Raw genomic sequence first — 21,743 nt, 5'->3', positions numbered from 1 at the left:
GGCTCCAAAGTGGTCTCCGCCTCTCTCCCTCTCCCTCACACAAAGCTCCTATCCCAATATGACCTATTCCTACCCGATTGTAATTCCTTAACTCTATCACAATTTACTGCGATTGGCACAGTGGGTGGTGGGGTGACAGTGCTTATCTGACTTCCGGTCACTGGCACTGCTGCAGCTTACTGGGAGGGGTGAGGTTAGCGGTGAGATCGGCCCAGTGCAATCATTTGATTCAGAAACCCTACAGAATTATAAGGATGGTGAATGGACCACAGGCTAAATTTGAGTCCATGCAGCCTATTTCCTCCTGTCATCACTTGCAGTTCTACCAATAGGAACTGGAGGCTGCTTCATTGCAACTACCCAAATATCTCCTGACATAACACAATATAAATGGTGATCAGATTATGTTTTTTAAGGCTGTGCATAGATGTACCTTGAGATCAGGCACTCATTTGATAGATATACTGGTGCATGCACTGATCCAACAGTAGGGATGGAAAGATCTGTCAATTTCGGTTCTCTCAGTTTCTCACTTTTCTAAGGTTAAATTCAGTCCTCTACATTTCTGCAGCAATCTGCAATTTTTTGTAAAAAAGATCCTCATGAAAATTCTCCACCACTTTAGTGCAAATTTCTCCAAAGAAACACATTTTTGTAGGCAGTTTTGACAAAGGTACACATTTTTGCACGCCATTTCTCATTGTATCATGCCTTTTTGCATGTTATTTTCACTCATATATTCATTTTTATGCACACTTTCCCCTAATACATGCATTTGTATAAATATTATTTAGTTTGCAAACTGCATCCCCAAATTCTAATAAATTCTAATAAATGCAAATTTCAAGGGATGGCTGTGTTTCGGTTCTCATATTGTTTTGGAAAGTGTGTATTTGATCAATTCTTCTTGAAATGCGAACTGAATTGAAATTCTCACCCATCCCTATCCAACAATGTCTGCTTCTGCTCCCATGCAAGGTGTCTTCTTTTTCTTAAAGAATAGTATGAACATTTGTTTGACCTTTCACTTTCAATTCAGCACCTTAAATGCACAACCCACAGTCAATTTTTAGAAGTAGAATAACTGCTCAGAGAAATGATGGAAGAAGTGACTTCATGACATTACGAGATCAGCCAGTTGGCCCTCTGCATAGCAGGCTGTTGTGCAAACAGGAATAATTGGTTTCCGTATGTTTAATCTTGAAGAAAAGGCTACGTAAGTACAAATTTGAGTGTAACGGAAGAGTTAGTGTGGTGGCTCCCAAACCCTTTTCCCATCGACCATTTGAAAATTCCTGAGGATCTTGGTGGACCACTTAATGATTTTTTTTGCCTGTTGTATCATAGAATTCAACCTGTAATATTAGAAATAAAAGAAGCAATAAAATTACAATTGAAAATCAATATGAATATTTAATGCACTCGATGAACATTAAACCACAAATACACCATGAACCACCTGATTGAAACTCACAGACCACTGGAGGTCCATGGACCACAGGATGGGAACCCATGAGTTAGTGGAAGAATGTTGGACAGCAGGGAAGTGTAATGGAATGCTGGGTGAAGTTAGAATGAATGACAGGTGGAGAGTGTTGGTTGAGAAGGACAGTCGAAGAGTTGCTGGGGAGACAAAATGAGATGAGAGGAAATGAAAGCATAGCTAAGGATAACTATTAAGGAGGAGGATTAGTCATGTTAGGATATTAGAGAACAATCTTAACTACCCCCCTCACAGCCCAGTGGGGCTTTATAGAGCAGCAGGGCCACTACAGCCCTGACACATATGGCAACCAGGGCCACATTCACACCATAAATGTTCCCTCTATAGTTTCAGTTTAAACAGTCATGGCTTCCCCCAAAGAATCCTGGGAAGTATAATTTGTGAAGAGTGCTGAAAGTCATTAGGAGACCCCTTATTCCTCTCATAGAGCTACAATTTCCTCTTTCTCTGGGAAGAGGGACTAACCACCCATTTGGGGAATTATAGCTTTATGGGATTCACAAACTGCACTTCCCATACTTCTTTGTGGGAAACCATGACTGTTGAAAGTGAAATAATAAATATATGGTACGAATGTGGCCCAGGGCAAAAGTGGGGGTAGGCAGATTGCTATTCCAGTCTGGAGCTGGTAGAGCATTGGACCATTGTATCAGGCCCAATGCCATCACATGATACAGCAAGGCTGGCAAGAGAGACAGCAGATCCCAGGCTGGCTCTGCCATGCACCCTCCTCACTCTTGCCAAGCTTCATTTCTGGGGATCCCATCAGCAACACTTACACTCACACAGTCAGTAAGTGGGACAGTTCCATGCTAGAAGAGTGACACTCAGTAGAGTGTCAGACTCAGCAGGGTAGCTGGGTGACTGACCTAGTGACCTCCAGGCTCCAGGGCCTTATAGAGGTCTCTGGGAATGTCACTTTATCAGTGGGTTAACCATTCAACATTTGTACATCCATGTACAGAGTAAATAAAATTAGAGGTACATTATCACACAATACTGAAATCTCCAGACTGGCCCATGAGGTCCATTAGATTTATGTCCCACACAAGTGTGGTTTAGAATGCCTCTTTAAGCTAAACTGTACTCCCAGTTGTCCATGGAGGCTCAGGTTTTGGCAGTGAGCCGGGCAGCTTGGTATCAATTACATTTGATACAGAGGCTGCGACCCTACCTTCCTCTTCATCTGCTCCCACAGGTGATACATGCCCTGGTCTCCTCCCGCTTAGACTACTGTAATGCGCTCTACGTGGGGTTACCCTTGAAAACGGTCCGGAAGTTACAGCTGGTACAGAATGCGGCAGCGCGTTTGATTACGCATAGCCGTCGACGTGATCATATCACTCCAGTGTTAATAGATCTTTACTGGCTACCAGTTGTCTACTGGGCCCAATTCAAGGTGTTGGTGCTGACCTTTAAAACCCTATACGGTTTCGGCCCAGGTTATCTGAAGGAGCGCCTCCATTATCGCCAATTATGCTGCCTGACGAGATCAGCCTCACAAGACCTCTCGGTCCCACCGGTTAAAACAGCTAGGCTGGTGCGGACCAGAGAGAGGGCATTTTCAATTGTGGCCCCCACCCTCTGGAATTCCCTTCCTTTGGATCTGCGACTTACCCCCTCCCTGCTAGGTTTTTGCCAAGCCTTAAAGACCTGGCTATTCAGACAGGCCTATAAGATCAGGGTGGATTAGTTTTAATGTGTTAATTGATGGTTGCTTTTAGATGGATGATGATTGTTTTTAATATGTGTATTGTATTTTATATTGTTGTACGTCGCCTAGAGTGTCCGTTAACCCGGACAGATAGGCGACCCACAAATAAAATTATTATTATTATTACTGCAGTTTTGTTTTGTCTTCATCCTTGTGGCTTGAACACTTGCTCTCAGTTTGATCTAATCTCCATGCACATTAAATGCATGAACAAACAGCTCCCTGAGACCCGTTTCAGATTTCTTTTGTTTTTCAGAAAAGCACTGAAGTGTGTGACAAGTAACTTTATTGTAAAATGTTTTCTGTATTGAAAATTATTCACATGTATAGCACTCTGCATTTGCCCTAGTTTCCAAAGGTTGACCCTAATTTGTATTATATGCCATGTTTTTGATTTATGAAATAGAATTCTGAGATATATGCAACCTGCTGCATTTTTATTGATAGCTTTCTCAGAGGATTGTGGGTTTGGAGCAACATTTCTCTAAACTCATATAGTATGATCTGTTGATAAATAAAATATGAACAGAAAGAGATGGGCTACTTCTAGCTGTTTAGCTTCTTTCTGTGCAGGTCAGCAAAGCGTAAACCCTGACCTTCTCTACTTTCTGTTTGCTTGAATTCTACTCTGCTTTGAATAACCCGTCTAAACCAGAGGTAGGCAAAAGGTCTACCAGTGACCAATTTCTAGAGGATCACCTAGCACTGAAGGGCTGTCACACAGAAGAGGCAAAAGGAGGGCAATAGCATCTAGCACTTGCATCAAGACGTCTGTGGCTTTATTACTTACTGAGGTACTTACTGAAGGCATTACTTCATGGGTGGAACAAGGGCAAAGACCAGCTCCTTGTTATGTATGGGATTAATTCTACAGAGCATAAAATAGGGATAGGGAACCTGCAGCCCTCCAGACGTTGTTAGACTACAGTTCCCATTATCCCTGACCATTGCCAAAGCTGACTGGAGCTGATAGGCATCCACAACAACTGGAGGACCACAAGTTCTGTCTTTAACTGTTTTTGCCAGTACTTTTATTGTTTTAATTCCTTCTGTAAACCACTTTGAGGTTTTTTTTACAATAAAGCATTGTATAAATATTGTAAATAGAATATGTAAATAAATTTCAGAGTCACTGTGGCCCCTGGGTCTCTTTCCTTTTTTAGGAACAAAGGAATCTGCCTTATACCAACTCATGCTACTATCTACTCAGTACTGATGACATAGACTAGCATTGGCTCTCCAGGATTCTAAGCAATAGTCTTTTCCAGAGATTGGATTTTGGACCTTTGCATGCAAAGTGTGTGTACTACCACTGAGCTACAGCCCTTCCTCTGTTTAAAAATTATATTTTAATTTTTTTTCAGTTCACTTATGAATGCACAGCATACATAGGGCAGTTCCACACCATGCATTCAACACACATTTGAAGTTCATAATAATAATAATAAATAATAAAATAATAATAATAAAATTTAATTTGTGTGTCGCCTATCTGGCCAATGGCCACTCTAGGCGACGTACATATAGTAAATACAGCGAAATACAATACACTAAAATACACTATAACAATACAAATTATAAATTATAATAACAGCAAAATACAGAGTAGGAGGCATTTCAAACATAAGAACATTAAGCCTCCCCAGAAGTCCCAAAAGCCTGTTGAAAAAGCCAGGTCTTTATGGCCTTGCGGAACATATTCAGGGAAGAGACGTGCCGAAGATCTTGTGGGAGGGAGTTCCAGAGGGTGGGGGCCGCCACTGAAAAGGCCCTCCCACAGAATCATGGGAACTGTTGTTCTTAAGGGTGGTGGGAGTTATAACTGTGAGGGGGAATTGCACTTCCCAGATTCTTTGGGGGAAGTCATGTGCTTTAAATGCAAGTTGAATGTGCTTTAAATGTATTCTGTGGATCTGCATTACTTCATAAGCTTTGCCTGCATATGTATCATTTTAATTAACTTTTTAAAATGGAAATCAGCTACAAAGTTTACTGGGTAACCACTGGCTACTCACCATCTCTCAGCCTAATCTTTCCCTCAGAGTGACAACAAAAGGGGACCAGGGCCACCCCAAGGAAGAAGGGCATACTTAAAATGTAGAGGAAATAGTAACGTACAACCATAGTGTGGAATCAGATACTTATCAAGACATAGTATGACGAAATGTTTATATAAGCATGACCGTCAAAGGTGGTTATTATTTACACAACCCATAAAGATATGCTATTTTTACACATAATTTAAAAAACCCCTATATGTATATTTTTATTATAATCAAAATTGAAATTGCTTACTGTGCATGCCTACCAAGATCCTGCTGTGATTTTCAGTTCTAAATCTCCTGCTCAATTATTGTGCAGTATAGGCACTGTTGTTTCTGCTGACAGCTATAAACTTATTCAGCTCATGATGTGCAGATAAGCAGGAAAATGAAGCTATTTTCAGAACTTACAATGGGTTCTAGCTATTGCCTGGAGATCAACAAATCCCTTATCAGTCACAACTCTGACTTGTGATTGGGCAGGGATTCAAGCCACTGGGTATTAGCTCATTTAACAAAAGTTGTGGGGGGGGCTGACATTTTGGTGCACATCTCTTGAACCAGACCACCTAGGAACTTAACTTTTTTTTAAAATGAAAGCTAAGAGTTCGGAGATCAGGGTGACTCATCCAGAGAGTACCCAAAAGAACCCAAATCTCTGGGTGAAAACAGAGACCTGGAAACCCTACTGTTAGCACCCTTCACAAACTACACTGTCCGGGATTCTTTGGGGGAAGTCATGGCTGTTTAAAGCATAATAATAGTGGAATAAATGTATGGTGTGAATGTGGCCTTATCGTTCTGGGGAACTTAAGCGTACACACTGAGGCCGCCTTGTATGATGCAAATCAGGATTTCATGGCCTCCATAGCAACTATGGATCTGTCCCAAATTATATCTGTTTCACCACATTTATCAGGGCATACACATGGTTTGTTGTTCTGTACTAGTTAGAGAGAAGGTTGATCTGTGCGTGGGGAAGCCTGCAATGGTTTCTGTGTCATGGACAGTGCTACTCTTTTTAAAAGCCTAAATGGCTTTTAACCAGGATACCTTGAGAACCATTTTCTTCCAAATAAATATACCTAAGTCCTAATATAGGTTTCTGCTCTCTGTCTTATCATCCCTAGAGTTACAGTGGAGGCAGGGCCTTTCCCCCGATGCTTCTGAAGCTCAGAAATATACCCTCTGGTATATTTGGGCTGTCTCTGTTCCTGTTGTTGAAGACTGACCTATTCAGAAAGGCTTCTATAAGTACTGCTTTAGGGCTTTTATTTATGTTGTTATTTTTTGAAGCAGCTGTTCTATACTTTAAGTTAATCTTTCAATTTAATTGATCGTTAATTGATCAATTAATGTTATGTTTTAAATTGTGTTATTGTTTAATATCATACAACTCTGAGTATACTTGCATATAGAGAAAGAGGTTATTAACTCCACTACGACTCTTATTATCTATTTCACTCAGTATCTTCCATTTTAAGAATTAAGTCCTACATAGCTGCTGTTATGAATGAAAGCTCCAGTAGATTAATTTTCACCTACTTCCCCCTCTTCCTTTTGGATCTGGTCTTTTTTTCATTGCCAAATGTGTTTTTTCATTTTGGCTCCCAAAATTTAGTGGCAGCATGTGAAATAAAGCTCATTATATCTTATGCAGTTCCTATTCCAGCTGGAGGAATCAACAGTGAGATATTTCAATAGTTAGACCTTTGCCCTGCTGGCAGCTTCCTGCAAAGTTCCCTGGATGTCCTTTCCTTTTTCCTCATATGTCTTTACCATTGTTTCATCTGCTGTGGTCTTGCTGTCCTTTTATTTCAAAAGGGCCATCCATCTCGACAAATAAGCTCCCAACTGACCTCTTGGCTGTAAGCAAAATATCTGACATTTTACCATTTTATGGTGTTCTGTAAGAACATAAGAGAGCATGACTGAGTTCTTGCACATACCGTTTTCCCTAGTAAAACAGGGAGAAACAGCCATAAAAAGCAGGTCCTGCTGTGCTTTTACATAGGTAGGGAAATAGGAGCTTGAAAGATATGTGTGTTTGTGTGAATGTTGCTGTGGAACTGTCTAAAGAGCAGTAAAGTCTTATATACATATATGATTATTATTGGAAGAAATAAATTAGTTTCTATTGAAGCCAGATGGTAATCCCCTGCTAATTAAAGCTTTTCCATTCCAAATGCTAATAAAAACAATGAAAATCTTCTTGGGCACGAGACCTTTTGATTTTTCATTAATTTTGGTCAGTAACTCAAGTATCACAACAAGCATTTTGGATGTGTTCTGTGGCACAAGAATTCTTGCTTTCATTTATAATGCACCTGAGGCAAGAATCAGCTCAGTACGAAGAGACAATGTGTCATTATAAATTCATACTGCATTGCTTGATATCTCCAGGTGAATGCGCGACTCATTAACCGTAATCCGTCTCGGAGATTCCCTCCAGGCTATATCATTCTCTTCTGATGCTCTACTTGTGACTCCATACAAACTGTGCGTGGTGGGGCCATTTCTATTGATACATCATTGGAGCAAAGAAATTAAATTGTTCAAAGTCTGTCCTAGTAGCAATTTCACTGACGTGTTTTATTCTAGGAATGAATCTTTTTGCTCACAAATTCTAGGAAGGACAGAAAAGAGCACTTAGCCTGCAGTCCTATACCCATTTTACCTAGGAGTATGCCCAACTCAGTGGGACTTACTTCTGAGTTTACATATACAGAATTGCTCTGTTGGATGGCAGGCTGTGGTTGGATTGTTATTAAGCAAAGTCAATTTTTTATGTTTCATTTTTATTTTTGAGATAAATTAAAGCTTTTTTTATATTTACCCAACAAAGAAAAATCTTCAAAGGGTCACATAACCTAATGCTAGCAACTCCGAATTATTTTTTCTATTTATTATTAAAGTTTATTTGTATATCCCTTATCAGCCTAAAGGGCCCTCATCAGAGTATTCAGTTATTTTGAAAAATTGTTTACATGTTGTTTGTAGTATATGAAGTACAAATGAACTCAACATTCACTGCTTTCCCCCTTTTCTTTGAAATCTGTTGTAAATGGACCATCTTACCCGCAGAAAGTCAACTCACAGATTTCTTTTTCTTTTATCCAATAAGTTGGTGAAATAAAAAGGCATCACTTCAGCCTCTTCTTTCTGACCATTTTGTGTGGAACCAATAAGACGATAGCAATATGAATTGAACTCCAAGCTTGTATTAGTGATGCTTATTTAACTACTGAACTTAGTTATACATTGTGACCCCATGAATGCATGCCTATAGCAAATGGGTGAGAAGATCCTTTCTGATTCCACAGCACTGCAGTACAAGTGTTTTTCGTGCCACAGATGCCCAGAAAGAGGAGCCAATGATAGAAAACGCTAATGTGTGAAATGCTCTTGTTGTACAGAAACAGGACTACACAACTTTAATGGCCTTTTTAGCATTTAAGAAGGGAGAAAGCTCCTAGGCATCAGTTAACAGTGTGTAGCAGTAATGTCATTTAGCTGTAATGTCATTACTGTACTCTCCACGCTGCCAACTTGGTTGCAGCCATACTAGATTCCTTTAGCACTATTGAAGCATTGCTTTTACACAATAATCTGAAAGTAGAATCAAAATAGAGGTTGCACGCATCACTTAATATAGCACTCTATGCTCCATGACCAAGAGTCTTCTTCAATGTTTGCTCACAAATAAATCTGATTCATTAAAGGTACTTTCCAACGTTCATTCCAATGTTAATTAAAAGGTTCCTTTTTGCAGGTTCTGGACATTTCCTTGCTTCCTTGGCAGTAATTTACATTAGAGGATCAGTGAGGAATTGCCCGCATCAATCAACGTGTGTTCTCTACGAGGGGTGGGGGTTAATTACTAATTTCTTGCATTTCTTTTTTCTTGTTTCTTTTTATAGTGGAAAAGCAGTATTTCACTATTAATACTGAAATAAAGCCAGCTTTCTTACCGTATGTTGACAACTAAAGGGCAGTTCATCACTAATCCTCAAATCAAATTATGACAATTCTAGAGGAAAAGGTTAGTGTGAAAAGCAGCCAGACTTTGCTCCCACTGCAATAATAGTTTACTCCCTGTTGGAGAGTATCGGTATGAACATACCAATAGTTTACTTTCATTTTTTTTCTGAACAGTTCCCCAACTTGGTGCCCTCCAGATGTTTTGGACTACAGCTTCCATCAGCCACCTGCATGGCCAATGGTTTGGAATGATTGGAGTTGTTATCCAAAACATCTGGAGCACACTACATTGGGGAAGACTAAGTTAGGTCATATAATTAGTCCCTGATATACATATTTAAGATTAGTTGTTAGTTGTTAACATATTTGCCACTTGTTTCTTTAAAAGTTGTAAAGTTCAAAGAACGGCGAAATACTGCAGATAATGTGTTTTGGACAGTAACAATAATGTTTGGCATAACATCTGAGCAGGCATTTTTGTTATTTTTGGAAACAATTTTGTACTTCTGTTGGTGATTCCTATATTTTCAAATATTCTTTAACAAATACTACGCAGTGTAGTTGCTAGAGTGTTGGGCTATGACTGGAGATACCCAGGTTCAAATTCCTGCTCAGCCACAAAATTCACTAGGTGACACTAGGTGACACTCTTTTTCTCAACCTCACTTACCTCACAAAATTGTTTTGAGGATAAAAGGGAGGAATCATATGTACCACTTTGAGCATCTTAGAGAAAATATCAATATAATATATAAATAATTTTGCACCTGACTAAAATATTTGGATACAATATATTAGGAACGACATGTGCGACAAGAGAGGCCTCTATTTTCTCAAAAGTGTTTCAGGATCTTTGGGACATATTTCATCCATACATTGGTAGATTGCTTGAAGGAATTTCTGTACCTGATACTTTACTGGAAGCCCCATCTTCTGTTGTGGGAGCCCTGTGGTCTGATCTCAAATTTATCAGAGCAGGCTGTGGTTCTGCTGCACTTCCTGTTGAATAGATTATTAACCAGGGTCAGCCAGAAGCCCTGTCTGAATAGCAGTTGTAGCAGATTTGCAAAAAAAAGTCTACATAAGTTACGTCTGAACTGAGGAATTCATCAAATATCATTAATGTGTGCTAACACTATTACACATTATCATTAGTGCATGGAGAAAATACTGTTGTGGTCCTTACCTGTTTCTGGGCTTTCCATAAGCATCTGGTTGGCCACTGTGAGAAGAAAATGCTGATCCAGCCCAGAACTTATGCTTATTATGTTCTTAATGGAGTGGACCAACACCAATCAGAGATCATGCATTAAAAACTAAATATGGCAACAATCATGCAGAGAGATCAGTAATTTGTGTGCTATATGACTGGTTGTGATATGTATAAACGCTGCTTGAGAATGCTTAGGTGAACATGTCAGTGCTGAGACAGGCTCAGTGAGAGGAAGAGACATGCCAATCAAAATGTGTCTTGGCATTGGGAAAGAAATGTGGTGAGCTATTCTCAAGATGCACTTATATTGAAGAACTACTAAATCTTTGAATATGAATGATGACTAAGAAAGAGAAAAATGAAAGAGACAGCTACTTGTTCACAAATGTATGGCTACTAGCGATGCAATTTTAATTAGAGGCCTGCTGAATGCAGCCCACCAGCTGCGTGTGAATGCCTACTGGAGGCTCGGTAAAGTTACTGTTTTTTTCTGACTGCCTGGGACTGCAAAAACATGGCATTTGTCAAGCACATGTTACGCCACAGTATGTGGCTGGTGAGCTGCATTCGGCTTGGTAGGCATCATGTGGAAGCCTGCTAATTAGCGCTGAATTTAGCTCAGAACAGTTACACCACATGACAATGTCTCATGGTCTCTTTCTAGCTGTTCTCACTGCAGCATATCTCCTCCTGTCCCCCAGCACTGTTCTCACTTCCCCACTGTCAGGCGAGCCTTACTGAAAGAAGCCAGGACTATCTGAAGAAATCCATGGAATGATATCAATGGATCAGATGTGAGAGACTCATAATTTATTAATGTATGGATTGCTGAGAGGTGACTCAGGTGGAGATCTATTTTTGTACTGGCTCATCTATGTTAACTTCAACTGTGAACTTTCACTTGGCTGTTTTCTCTTAACTTGTTTTTGTTTGAGCCCTATAATTTAGGGCAAGTTACTTCTGAATAATCTCTTTGGTAATGAGGTGTTCTGGGGAGAATGTTTTGAGGATACTCAGTTTCACTTCATGCCCAATTAACAGCAGTGGGTATAAAAACTCTTGGGACAGTATCTAAAGTGTAAAGTGGCTGCGGGACCTAGAGATGAAAGAGCCGTGGAGGTCAGCCAGTCCAATGCACTGCTCAGTGAAGGATCTGCAGTGCAGGATGTAGCTACTTCCCTGACAGATGGCTGCCCAATCTCTTCTTAAATACCTCCAGCAAAGGAGAGCTCACCACCATCATTGTCAGAGTGTTAGAAAATTTATCCTAATGTCTAGGTGAGTCCTGCTTCCTAGCAATTTCTACCCATTAGTTTTACCCTGCCTCTGAAGCAACAGAGAACAAGTCTGCTCAATCATCTACATGATAGTGCTTTGTGTATATGAAGACAGCTATCACATCTCCCCTTAATGTTCTCTTCAACTCTAACTCTTTCAACAAAAAACAAACAAAAACCTGCAAACAGATAATAAGGGATGCAGAAAAACAATGCAAGGAGCACATCACTAAAAACATAAAAGACCAATGACAAAAAGTTCTTTAAATACATTAGCAGCAGGAATAGGAATGTGCAGATGTGCCTCAATCTAACATTTGTTTCGACTTTCATCTGGTATTTTCTGTTCCACCACTATTTATTTGTTTTGCACAAGCCCACCTTTCATTATGTCACCTGCTAATGTGGAAATGTACATAATTTAAAATCATTTTATGTAGCAAATAATAGACATGCATATCTCAGCCACCAACAGACATTTACAAATCAATTACCTTTCCTCCATGTTCCCTTTTTGAAAGTTAATGCACTTCCAGAGGGATAGCCCTGTTAGTCTTTAGCACCAAAAACAAATAAGAATCTTGTGGCACTTTAAAGACTAAGCTAATGAAGTAGCTAATGACCCATCATAAAGACATCTATGGCTACACACGTAACTGTGACCACTCAGAAATAAGCCTAATTTAATTCACTCCCAGATAAGTGGTTTACAATTGCAACCTTTCAGTATAAACTTGTCATCCTGTCTCATTTTGTTCACGGAGGCACCAGGGAAGGACAGCTTAGTACTTTAGTTATAAGTCAGAAAACTTCAGGAGGGAGGAAAGAAAGGAATTTTAATCTTAATTTTACCTTTAAAACAAATATTTAGGCAGAGAATGGGTGGCTAAAATGAGCAGTCAAATCCAGATGGTTGTCCCCACTTTGACAAATAGGCCTGGACTTTAGCTGAAGAGCAGATACAAAATTCACAGATAAAAAAAGAAAACTTATTTACATGTGAAAATAATAGGAATGAGTTGTTTTTTTAAAAATGGCTTTTAACGTTCACTGTAGGAAGGAGATTAAGGGTAAACTAACTGCATTTACCTGGCAGATGGCTCCACTGAATTCAATGGGACTTACTTCTGAGAAGACATGGTTAGGATTGCAAATCACTGCTTACAGGCTCCCTCTGGTAGCAAACGACATTTCAGAAACAAGAAAAGCCAAGAGGCATCTGTTGGGACAACGGCAATGATACATCAAAGAATATGTAAACAGCATTTATTGCAAAGCAATTTATTATTTATTTATGTATAATGCATGCATGTTAAACAAAATTCACTGCAGAACTAAGCCAAAAAAATTCATAAGAGTCCATGGTGCAATGGAGGTTGAATGGATGGGTGGAAGTAAAATCACTTGATGGTCTATTTTCAGTGGATTCCTTTAACATCCATAAGTAGGAAAGTGGCTAGGGAGACAGTTGGACCTTTGAATGACAAGGGAGACATGTGAGTGTTAAAGGAGGAAAAGGGAGATTGCAGAGAAGCTGAATGAATTCTTTGCATCTGTCTTCACAGTGGAAAATATAGGGCACATCCTTGGGCACAAAGTAACCTTCTCAGGAGGAGAGTCTGAGGAAGTGAGGCAAATAGCAAGCAGGCTCATGACGTGGATGATGACATAAGGCATTGCCAGTCTAAGGGCACCTCAAAGGTTTTAAGGATAGCAGGCTGGAGCTATGGAGATGGTAGTGGGAGAGAAATTATTCTGTGATGTAATAAAACAAGGTTTAAGTGATCATCTGCAAGACGCCTTGGCTTTAACTATGGTTAACAATAGCCATGTCTTAGAATCATGCATGAGTGAAGCCTTTGGCTGGAGTGTGCCCAGTCCAAAATAATCTCACAAAAAATGCTCATAAATTGCAGCCCTGGGCTTCTACTGGGAGAAAAGGTGGGATATAAATAAAATTAATTAAATAAATAAATCTTTCTAAAAACAAATTTCAGTTTTGCATGGATAAATTTTAGGCAATTAGCAGGATTGTGAAAATCACATGTTACAAAATGATTAGAAGATTTGCTTTTTTCTTTATAATAATAATAATAATAATTTAATTTATGTGTCGCCTATCTGGCCAATGGCCACTCTAGGCGACGTACATCTCGGTTACAATAAAATACATCATAATAATACAATACAAACAATAAAAACTATACACAATGACAGTTCAGAGTAATAGGCAATTTGTCATAGAGATTAACCCTCCCCGGAAGTCCCGAAGGCCTGTCTGAAAAGCCAGGTCTTCAAGGCCTGGCGGAATACATTCAGGGAAGGGGCATGCCGAAGATCATACGGGAGGGAGTTCCAGAGAGTGGGGGCCGCCACTGAGAATGCCCTCTCTCTAGTCCCCACCAACCTAGCTGTTTTAGTTGGCGGGACTGAGAGAAGGCCCTGCGTGGCTGATCTTGTGGGGCAGCATAATTGGTGGCGTTGAAGGCGCTCCATCAGATAAACTGGGCCGAGACCGTGTAGGGATTTAAAGGTTAATACCAACACCTTGAATTGGGCCCGGAAAACAACTGGGAGCCAGTGCAGGTCGAACAGCACTGGGGTGATATGCTCCCGGCGGCGACAGTTTGTAAGTAGTCGAGCCGCTGCATTTTGTATAAGTTGTAATTTCCGGACCGTTTTCAAGGGTAGCCCCACGTAGAGCGCATTACAGTAATCCAAACGAGAGGTGACCAGGGCATGTACCACCAGTGGGAGCTGATGAACAGGAAGGTATGGTTGCAGTCTACGTATGAGGTGTAATTGATACCAAGCTGCCCGACTCACTGCCGAAATCTGAGCCTCCATGGACAGCTTGGAATCAAGAACAACCCCAAGGCTGCGGACCTGGTCCTTTAGGGGCAGTCTCACCCCATCGAACATCAAGTCAATATCTCCCAACCTTCCTTTGTCCCCCACAAGTAGCACCTCGGTCTTATCGGGATTCAGCTTCAACCTGTTCCTTCCCATCCATCCACTCACGGATTCCAGGCACTTGGACATGGTCTCCACAGCCAACTCTGGTGAGGATTTAAACGAGAGATAGAGCTGAGTGTCATCCGCATATTGGTGACACTGCAGCCCAAATCTCCTAATGATTGTCCCCAGCGGCTTCATATAGATATTAAATAGCATGGGAGAGAGGATAGAGCCCTGTGGCACACCACAATTGAGAGGCCAAGGGTCTGAAACCTCTTCCCCCAATGCTACCTGTTGATGCCTACCAGAGAGAAAGGAACGGAACCACTGCAGTACAGTGCCTCCTATTCCCAACCCCTCCAGGCAATGTAAAAGGATACTGTGGTCAACAGTATCAAAAGCCGCTGAGAGATCGAGGAGGACAAGAAAGGTGAATTCTCCCCTATCTAAATGCCCTCCTCATATCATCCACCAGAGCGACCAAGGCTGTTTCAGTACCATGTCCAGTCCTGAAACCCGATTGGTATGGATCCAAATAATCCGTTTCATCCAAGTGTGTTGACAGCTGATTAGCCACCACTCGCTCAATGACCTTGCCCAGGAATGGTAAATTTGAAATTGGGCGAAAGTTGTTCAGAACTTGGGGATCCAAGGAGGGCTTCTTTAAGATGGGCTTTACAATTGCCTCCTTGAGGGCTAATGGCATTACACCCTCCTCCAGGGATGCATTAACCACCGCCTTAATCCCCTCGCCCAATTTCTCTTTGCAGCTCACCAGGAGCCACGACGGGCAAGGATCATTTAGACATGTGGTAGGCTTCACAGTTGAGAGCACCTTGTCCACAGCCTCAGAAGGGAGAGGCCGAAATCGATCCCATGTGACCGGGTTGCAACTGGTCAACTCTGGTTCATTTTCTGTATCCACGGCGTACGGGATCAAGTTCTGTAAGTGTTCGATTTTGTCAGCAAAGTGCTTTGCTAATTTGTCACAGGAGGCTTTTGACTGTTCCAAGGGTTCCTGAGCAACTGGACCGACCAGGCTTCGGACCACTTGGAACAACCTCCTGGTTGCTACTTTGCTGATAATGCAGGCATGGTAATTGTTACATCAAGTATTGTCTGTCAGTTTACTTTCTTAAACTTTTTATACTTATTGCTAAACAAGTGCTGCTTGGAGAGGATTTAACAGACTTCTTGGAGCACACTGTAGTTAGCTGTATACAAGAAATTATATTCTTAATTAAAAGGTGTTTTCTTCCCTTTGCTATTTTCTATGTTCCTTTCCCCCTGGGTTTTCAATCTGTTTTATATCGTCCTCCCCATATTTTAAAATGCCTCAAGGCTTCCAAAGTTTGTTGTTATGTTTTACTGTTGCTAGGGCCTTTTTGTACATTACATTTTTAGGAGATTATTACTTTATAGCAGATTTATGAGTTATCATGTTGGTATAAAAAGAGAAATGTATTTATTACTTGCTAACAAGCTATGCATGCAGACTTCTTCACCCCCATAAAAGAGATGTGCTAAATGGTCCTTAGAAATTATTTTGTAGTACAACTTTTTTCCTAGTTAGAATTTGGATGACTTATTAATTATATTTTTATCCCATAATTTGGTTCAAAGCAACTCATAAAAGTAATATAAACAATAGTTCCATAAAATAATATTTGCTCAGATAAGGTTTTGGAACGGATATCAAGATTGTATTTTTTTATTGTTTAGATACTGCAGTGAATGGGAGGATTCTCTGATAGTCCCTTGAAATTTACAATTTAATATCACCATCAGGAAAATAAACAGGAATATAATATTTAGAGCAGAAAACCCAAGTTATATATATTATAAACTTTAGAATACATGTGGATTCACCTATGGGTGACTCAAAATCCATCTTTCATCCATACCCAAATTAGTATGGACTTAAAGCAGGTGTATCTGAGGGAAATGACTGGAAACCTCCTGTGTCCTTTCTGCCATCTTCATTGGGCTTTTCCTCATCTGATTCTGAAGCCTTGTTCAGACTTTCTGCCCGAACAGATGGTGGCAACACGAGTTGGAATTGCAAGTGCATGTCCCCACTGACCCTGTCCTCTTATGCTCCACCCCGACCTTCCCATATTGAGCAGAAGGCCTGAAGGGAGCTTCTCAGCATGTTTAGAAGCCTCCCCGCAAAAGGCACCCCTGTGTCACGAGTGTTCCAGATCATGAGGAGTTTCTAAGTGTGTCTGCCCAAACATGTTACTCAATGCAGGGAGGTCAGGGGGAAGAGTGGGCATGTGTGAAGACTTTGGGGCAGGGTTGGTGTGCATAGCTCCCTACCTTCTATCCACATGACCATTCACTGTTTAGGTTGGAAACCTGAATATGGCACTCATTATAGATTCTTAAAGATATTTATTTGCTGGAGAACATGATATAAACACCCCAAATTAAATGTTATTTTGCATATTTGTGTCCTGTCTGCCAACAAAGTTTTACTGTGTTCACTAGGGAATAGTTCCTTATAGCACAGATGGCTAGCCTGTGACTGTTCAGATGTTATTGACCCAACTCCCATCAGCCCCAGCCATCACTGCCCATAATTGGGTATGAGGGAAGTTATAGTCCTGCATCATCAGGAGAAGCAAAGGCTAGCCATCTGTAGTGTAGAGAAGTACACCTAGGCAAAGCAATCCTACGTGTGGGGGTAGGGAGAGAGATGTGGCAGAGCCAATGTCGCATGCAGCACCCTGTTAGCTTGTTTTGACCAGGGAAGGAGTTGGGAGTGTGTTTTTTTCTCCTCCACACCAGTTTTTGTTTTATACTGTTTTTTTTCCCCATTGACACAAAAGGAAGGAGGAACGTCTATGCCAGCTCCAGGCCAGAGATGCTGGGGGGAGGGGAAGGGGCAAGGTGTCAAAGGATACAATTATGTGTGCCATGTTGCCTTCAGGAGCAATAAAGGGTGCTGCCACATTGTCAGTGTTGAACTAAGATTCAGTTGCCAATCCAATTGGCTTCTGTTTGTGGAATGGAAGGGGGTGCCATCTTGTTGTTCACCACAGGCAACAAAATGTCTTGGGCTGTCCCTGGTTCTTAATGTTCTCAACATACACATCTTGTATTTGGATTTTTTAATATTTTGGAGGAGACTAATGTCACGGAGTGAGTGTATTGTATTGGGAAAGCATTACATCAGTGAATATGATGATGGGGGAAAGATGACAGTAAGATTTGGGGGAAAGGAGTGAGGATCGATGGAGAAGGATATGAGTGATTCATGAGCTGTTATTTCTGTTCCTAGTTCAGACACAGATGATGCAATCCAAAACTCCAGTTATGTCAAACATTTGGATTTGAGTCAATTTAATCTAATCCTTTTATTTCAGAATAGAGTAGTCCATCTCTCTGAACAAATCTATGAAGAGAAAGAAACAGATGTCTGGTTACAACAGATGAACTGCTTGCAACTTCACATGTTGTAGCATGGTGAAGTGGCCATCTGTAGCCTCTGGGCAACTGGCAATACCATATTTTTCCATACTCTCGTGATTATTCAGAAATCTGGAGAAAGTCTAAAGGAGAATGGTGACATTTGTCTTTTATGCATGGCCTGAGGCTACAGATGGCTGAATCTCCTCAGATATCCACCACATAATATTTGTGTTTAGGCCTGACAGCTTTCCAAATGGTACCATACTTCTCTTCTGCATTATAGCAAACATAAGATATTTTCACATGGCTGTACTATAGTGCATGTGTTTGTGCATGTGTGTGTGTGTTAATGCATACAATTTGTTGCCTGGGCTTATTCAGAAGCTCTCTCATGATACAAGAGTTATTAAAGAAACGAGGACAAAAAGAAAAAGTTTTCTAAGCTTTGTTTAACAAAGACCAAACCTAAAATCAGACAATTTTGAAAACAAAAGTATAATAAAATAGGCCTCTAACTATTACATTGCAGAACTAAGCATGACTGCAGATAATCCATGATTGGATGCCCCATGGATTTTTAAATGTTTAATTGCAACCATTGGGGATGGGAAACTGATTGGGATTGCATGACTGGAGAAGGAAGGGTTAACTTTGTCCCCTGTGCCCTTCTGTTGATGAAAATCCCTCATTACTATTTGCCCAATGGAGAAAAACATATAAGTACTAGTTTGATACTGGGGGAAATGGTGCAGGGGAAAAGGGTTAATGCCCCCTTCTCCAGAACTACAGTCCTAAATAGGAGGCAACTGCTATTAAACCTTTTTTTAAAGGGGGAAATCTAATCCTGGATCTCTTATTCTGGGCTCTTAGAGAGCAGAGTGTGTCAGATAGCTGGGGGGGGGGAGGAAACAACTCTAACCAGAAAGCCCTATTATTTTTCTATGGATTGTATAAACTGTTTTACTCGTTTTTAATTGTATAATTATATTGTTGTAACCTGCCCTGTGATCTTGTGGTGTAGGGTAGATAAGAAATCTTATAATTAAATAAAATAATACAGATTAAATTCATTTGAGCCTGAGTGATACCATAACCTAATGTCAAACACAGCCAATTGCAGATATTTCTTTGATGTTCTTCAATTAATAACTGGCTAATGAAAGAAAGCAACGCAGCACTGGAACCTAACATTTTTTCTTAAATCTTTCAGGAACTTCTATTACATCACAATGCTGAGGGACCCTGTGTCACGTTACTTGAGTGAATGGAAACATGTTCAAAGAGGTGCAACATGGAAGACTTCCCTCCACATGTGTGACGGGAGGAGTCCGACACCAGAAGAGCTGCCTACATGTTACCTCGGGGATGACTGGTCTGGGGTCAGCTTACCAGAGTTCATGAATTGTGGTCATAATCTGGCTAATAATCGGCAGGTGCGCATGCTGGCAGACCTCAGCCTGGTTGGATGTTACAATTTGACCTTTATGAATGAGAGTGAAAGAAACACAATCCTTCTCCAAAGTGCCAAGAACAACTTGAAAAACATGGCCTTCTTTGGACTCACAGAATCTCAGAGAAAAACTCAGTATCTCTTTGAGAGGACATTTAACCTGGAGTTCATCTCCCCATTCACTCAGTACAATATCACTCGAGCCTCTAACGTGGATATCAGTGAGTCGGTGCGGAAGCGCATCGAAGAGCTGAACTTCCTGGATATGCAGCTGTATGAATATGCCAAAGACCTATTTCTGCAGCGCTTTCAGTATGCTAAACAAGAAGAGCATGAACAAAATCGCCAAAAGCGACGGGAAGAGCGAAAAATATTGCATGAACGGAAGGTCCACGAATGGCAAAAAGAGGAAGAAGCAGAAAAAATAGCTGTTACTGAGGATTATAACAGTCAGGTGGAACGGTGGTGAATTGCCCTTGTCCAAGTGTTCGTATGCACAGATACACACACAGACACACAAATGTATGTACACACTCAGACACACTGGTACGTCATTGAACTTAATTATTCAGTGGTGAATAGATAAGTGGAACTCCTATTGTTCTGATAAATGAAGTAGAGTCTCTCAGCCACCTTTCCACATTTTAGGGCTTTTTAGATTTTGTCATTTGAGTAAACAATAGATTATGTTATTCAGTACACCTTAATCAGTGTTATTCAGCACACCTTAATCAGTGTTATTCAGACTGGCTGTTCACTAGCTCATTATATTTATTGCTTATTTATTATAATTATTTATATCCTGCCTTTCAGGATACAAATCTTCCCAGGCGGCTTACAATTAACATCAGAATGCATTGATTTAACAATATAAACAATATAATAAACAATATAAAAAAATCTAACAAGTTATCAGGCTCCTTCCCACAGGGCAGCTGGTGGTAGATGTTCTTGTGGGAACAGTCCATCTGGAACAGGAACAAGCTCCTGCCGTTATCTTCACCTGCCTCCCTCCCTCTCTCTTTCTAATGGAAGAATCCTTTCCACAGGACAGCCCATGCCCTCCAGTACATTGTCCTTGCCAGGATCTTAAGTTTTCCTTATGGCCATATTTGCAATGGAAACTTGGAAATAGGGTGGATTTTTTAAAAAGAAATTATACCACAGTGTGAATTTCACTTACATACAATGGTTTGCCAAGGTTGGTCTTGTTGTCATTTGTATGTTGTACTATGTATGTTTGTGGTGAATGTAACAGAAAAACATGCTGCCATTTAATAATTTACGCAGGCAACATTTTATTTCAGGCAAGAATTCAAATGTCTAATTACATGATTTGGAGTGCATTGAAACTGGAACTGTGTTATCAAAGAAAGGAAGTTGAGAGAAGCTTGGAGGCAGCCTAAATCCTATTTATGCTTTTTCAGAAGGCAAACCCCACAGGCTGACACAAGTAGCTAGTCTACTTTTTAAGAAAGCCTATAGGTGACTTGGGGTTTTTGAAAACACAAAATGGAGGGCAACAGACTTGGTTGTCATGATAGCATTTTTCTTGGGGTGATTGCATAATGGGTGAGGGGAGATCCTGAAGGATCCAATCAGTATAGGATAGTAAAGTCCTGAACTACATATATTTCGCAAATTTGTGTACAAAGTTTTTTCATGAAGATAACTTACTATGTGACACATGGCTTTCTTCCATGCAATGTCTTGATAGCACGCAAATCCCAAGTGTGGGAAAACCACAAAAGTTTAAAATGTTTGTGTATAGATCCATGTGACCCCATTTTCTTTGGTTCTTTCAAGGTGCATCTTAGAAGATTCTTTTGCACTGAGCAGGAACTGAAACATTTAACTCAAGTACATGCTTACAGGTGTTTGTTTAGACTCTCAGATGAAAATGGGGGTTTCAGTTGCTGCCCTGGGCTCCTTCTGGAAGGAAAAAATAGAAATGGACTGCCTTCAAGTCGATCCCGATTTATGGCTACCCTATGAACTGGGTTTTCATGGCAAGCGGTATTCAGAGGGGGTTTACCCTTAGGACAAGATATATAAATAAATAAACTCTCATTTGTGTGGCAAAACTAGAAATATGGGTGATAAAACTCTACAAAAAATTATGGCAAATTCTCCACCAAAGTTTGGGTAAGATCCTTGCAGCTTTAATATGAGGGGATTTAGAATGTTTCA

At 40.4% G+C, this 21,743-nt stretch overlaps 1 protein-coding gene across 2 annotated transcripts in view; it reads left to right on the top strand.

The window, feature by feature from the left end:
* HS6ST3 (heparan sulfate 6-O-sulfotransferase 3) overlaps positions 1 to 20,190 on the top strand; it is a 257,355-nt gene extending 237,165 nt beyond the window's left edge. For both annotated transcript variants that reach the window (XM_061630082.1, XM_061630080.1), the window contains exon 3: positions 19,314 to 20,190. In XM_061630082.1, coding sequence (XP_061486066.1) covers positions 19,314 to 20,022 — 709 coding nt within the window. In that variant the 3' untranslated portion in view covers positions 20,023 to 20,190. The remainder of the gene's footprint in view (positions 1 to 19,313) is intronic.
* The last annotated feature ends 1,553 nt before the right edge of the window (positions 20,191 to 21,743 follow it).

Source organism: Rhineura floridana, chromosome 5, assembly GCF_030035675.1.
Source record: "Rhineura floridana isolate rRhiFlo1 chromosome 5, rRhiFlo1.hap2, whole genome shotgun sequence".
NCBI lineage: Eukaryota > Metazoa > Chordata > Lepidosauria > Squamata > Rhineuridae > Rhineura > Rhineura floridana.
Note: the sequence above shows the minus strand (reverse complement) of the source record. Positions and strands in the feature narration are given on the sequence as shown.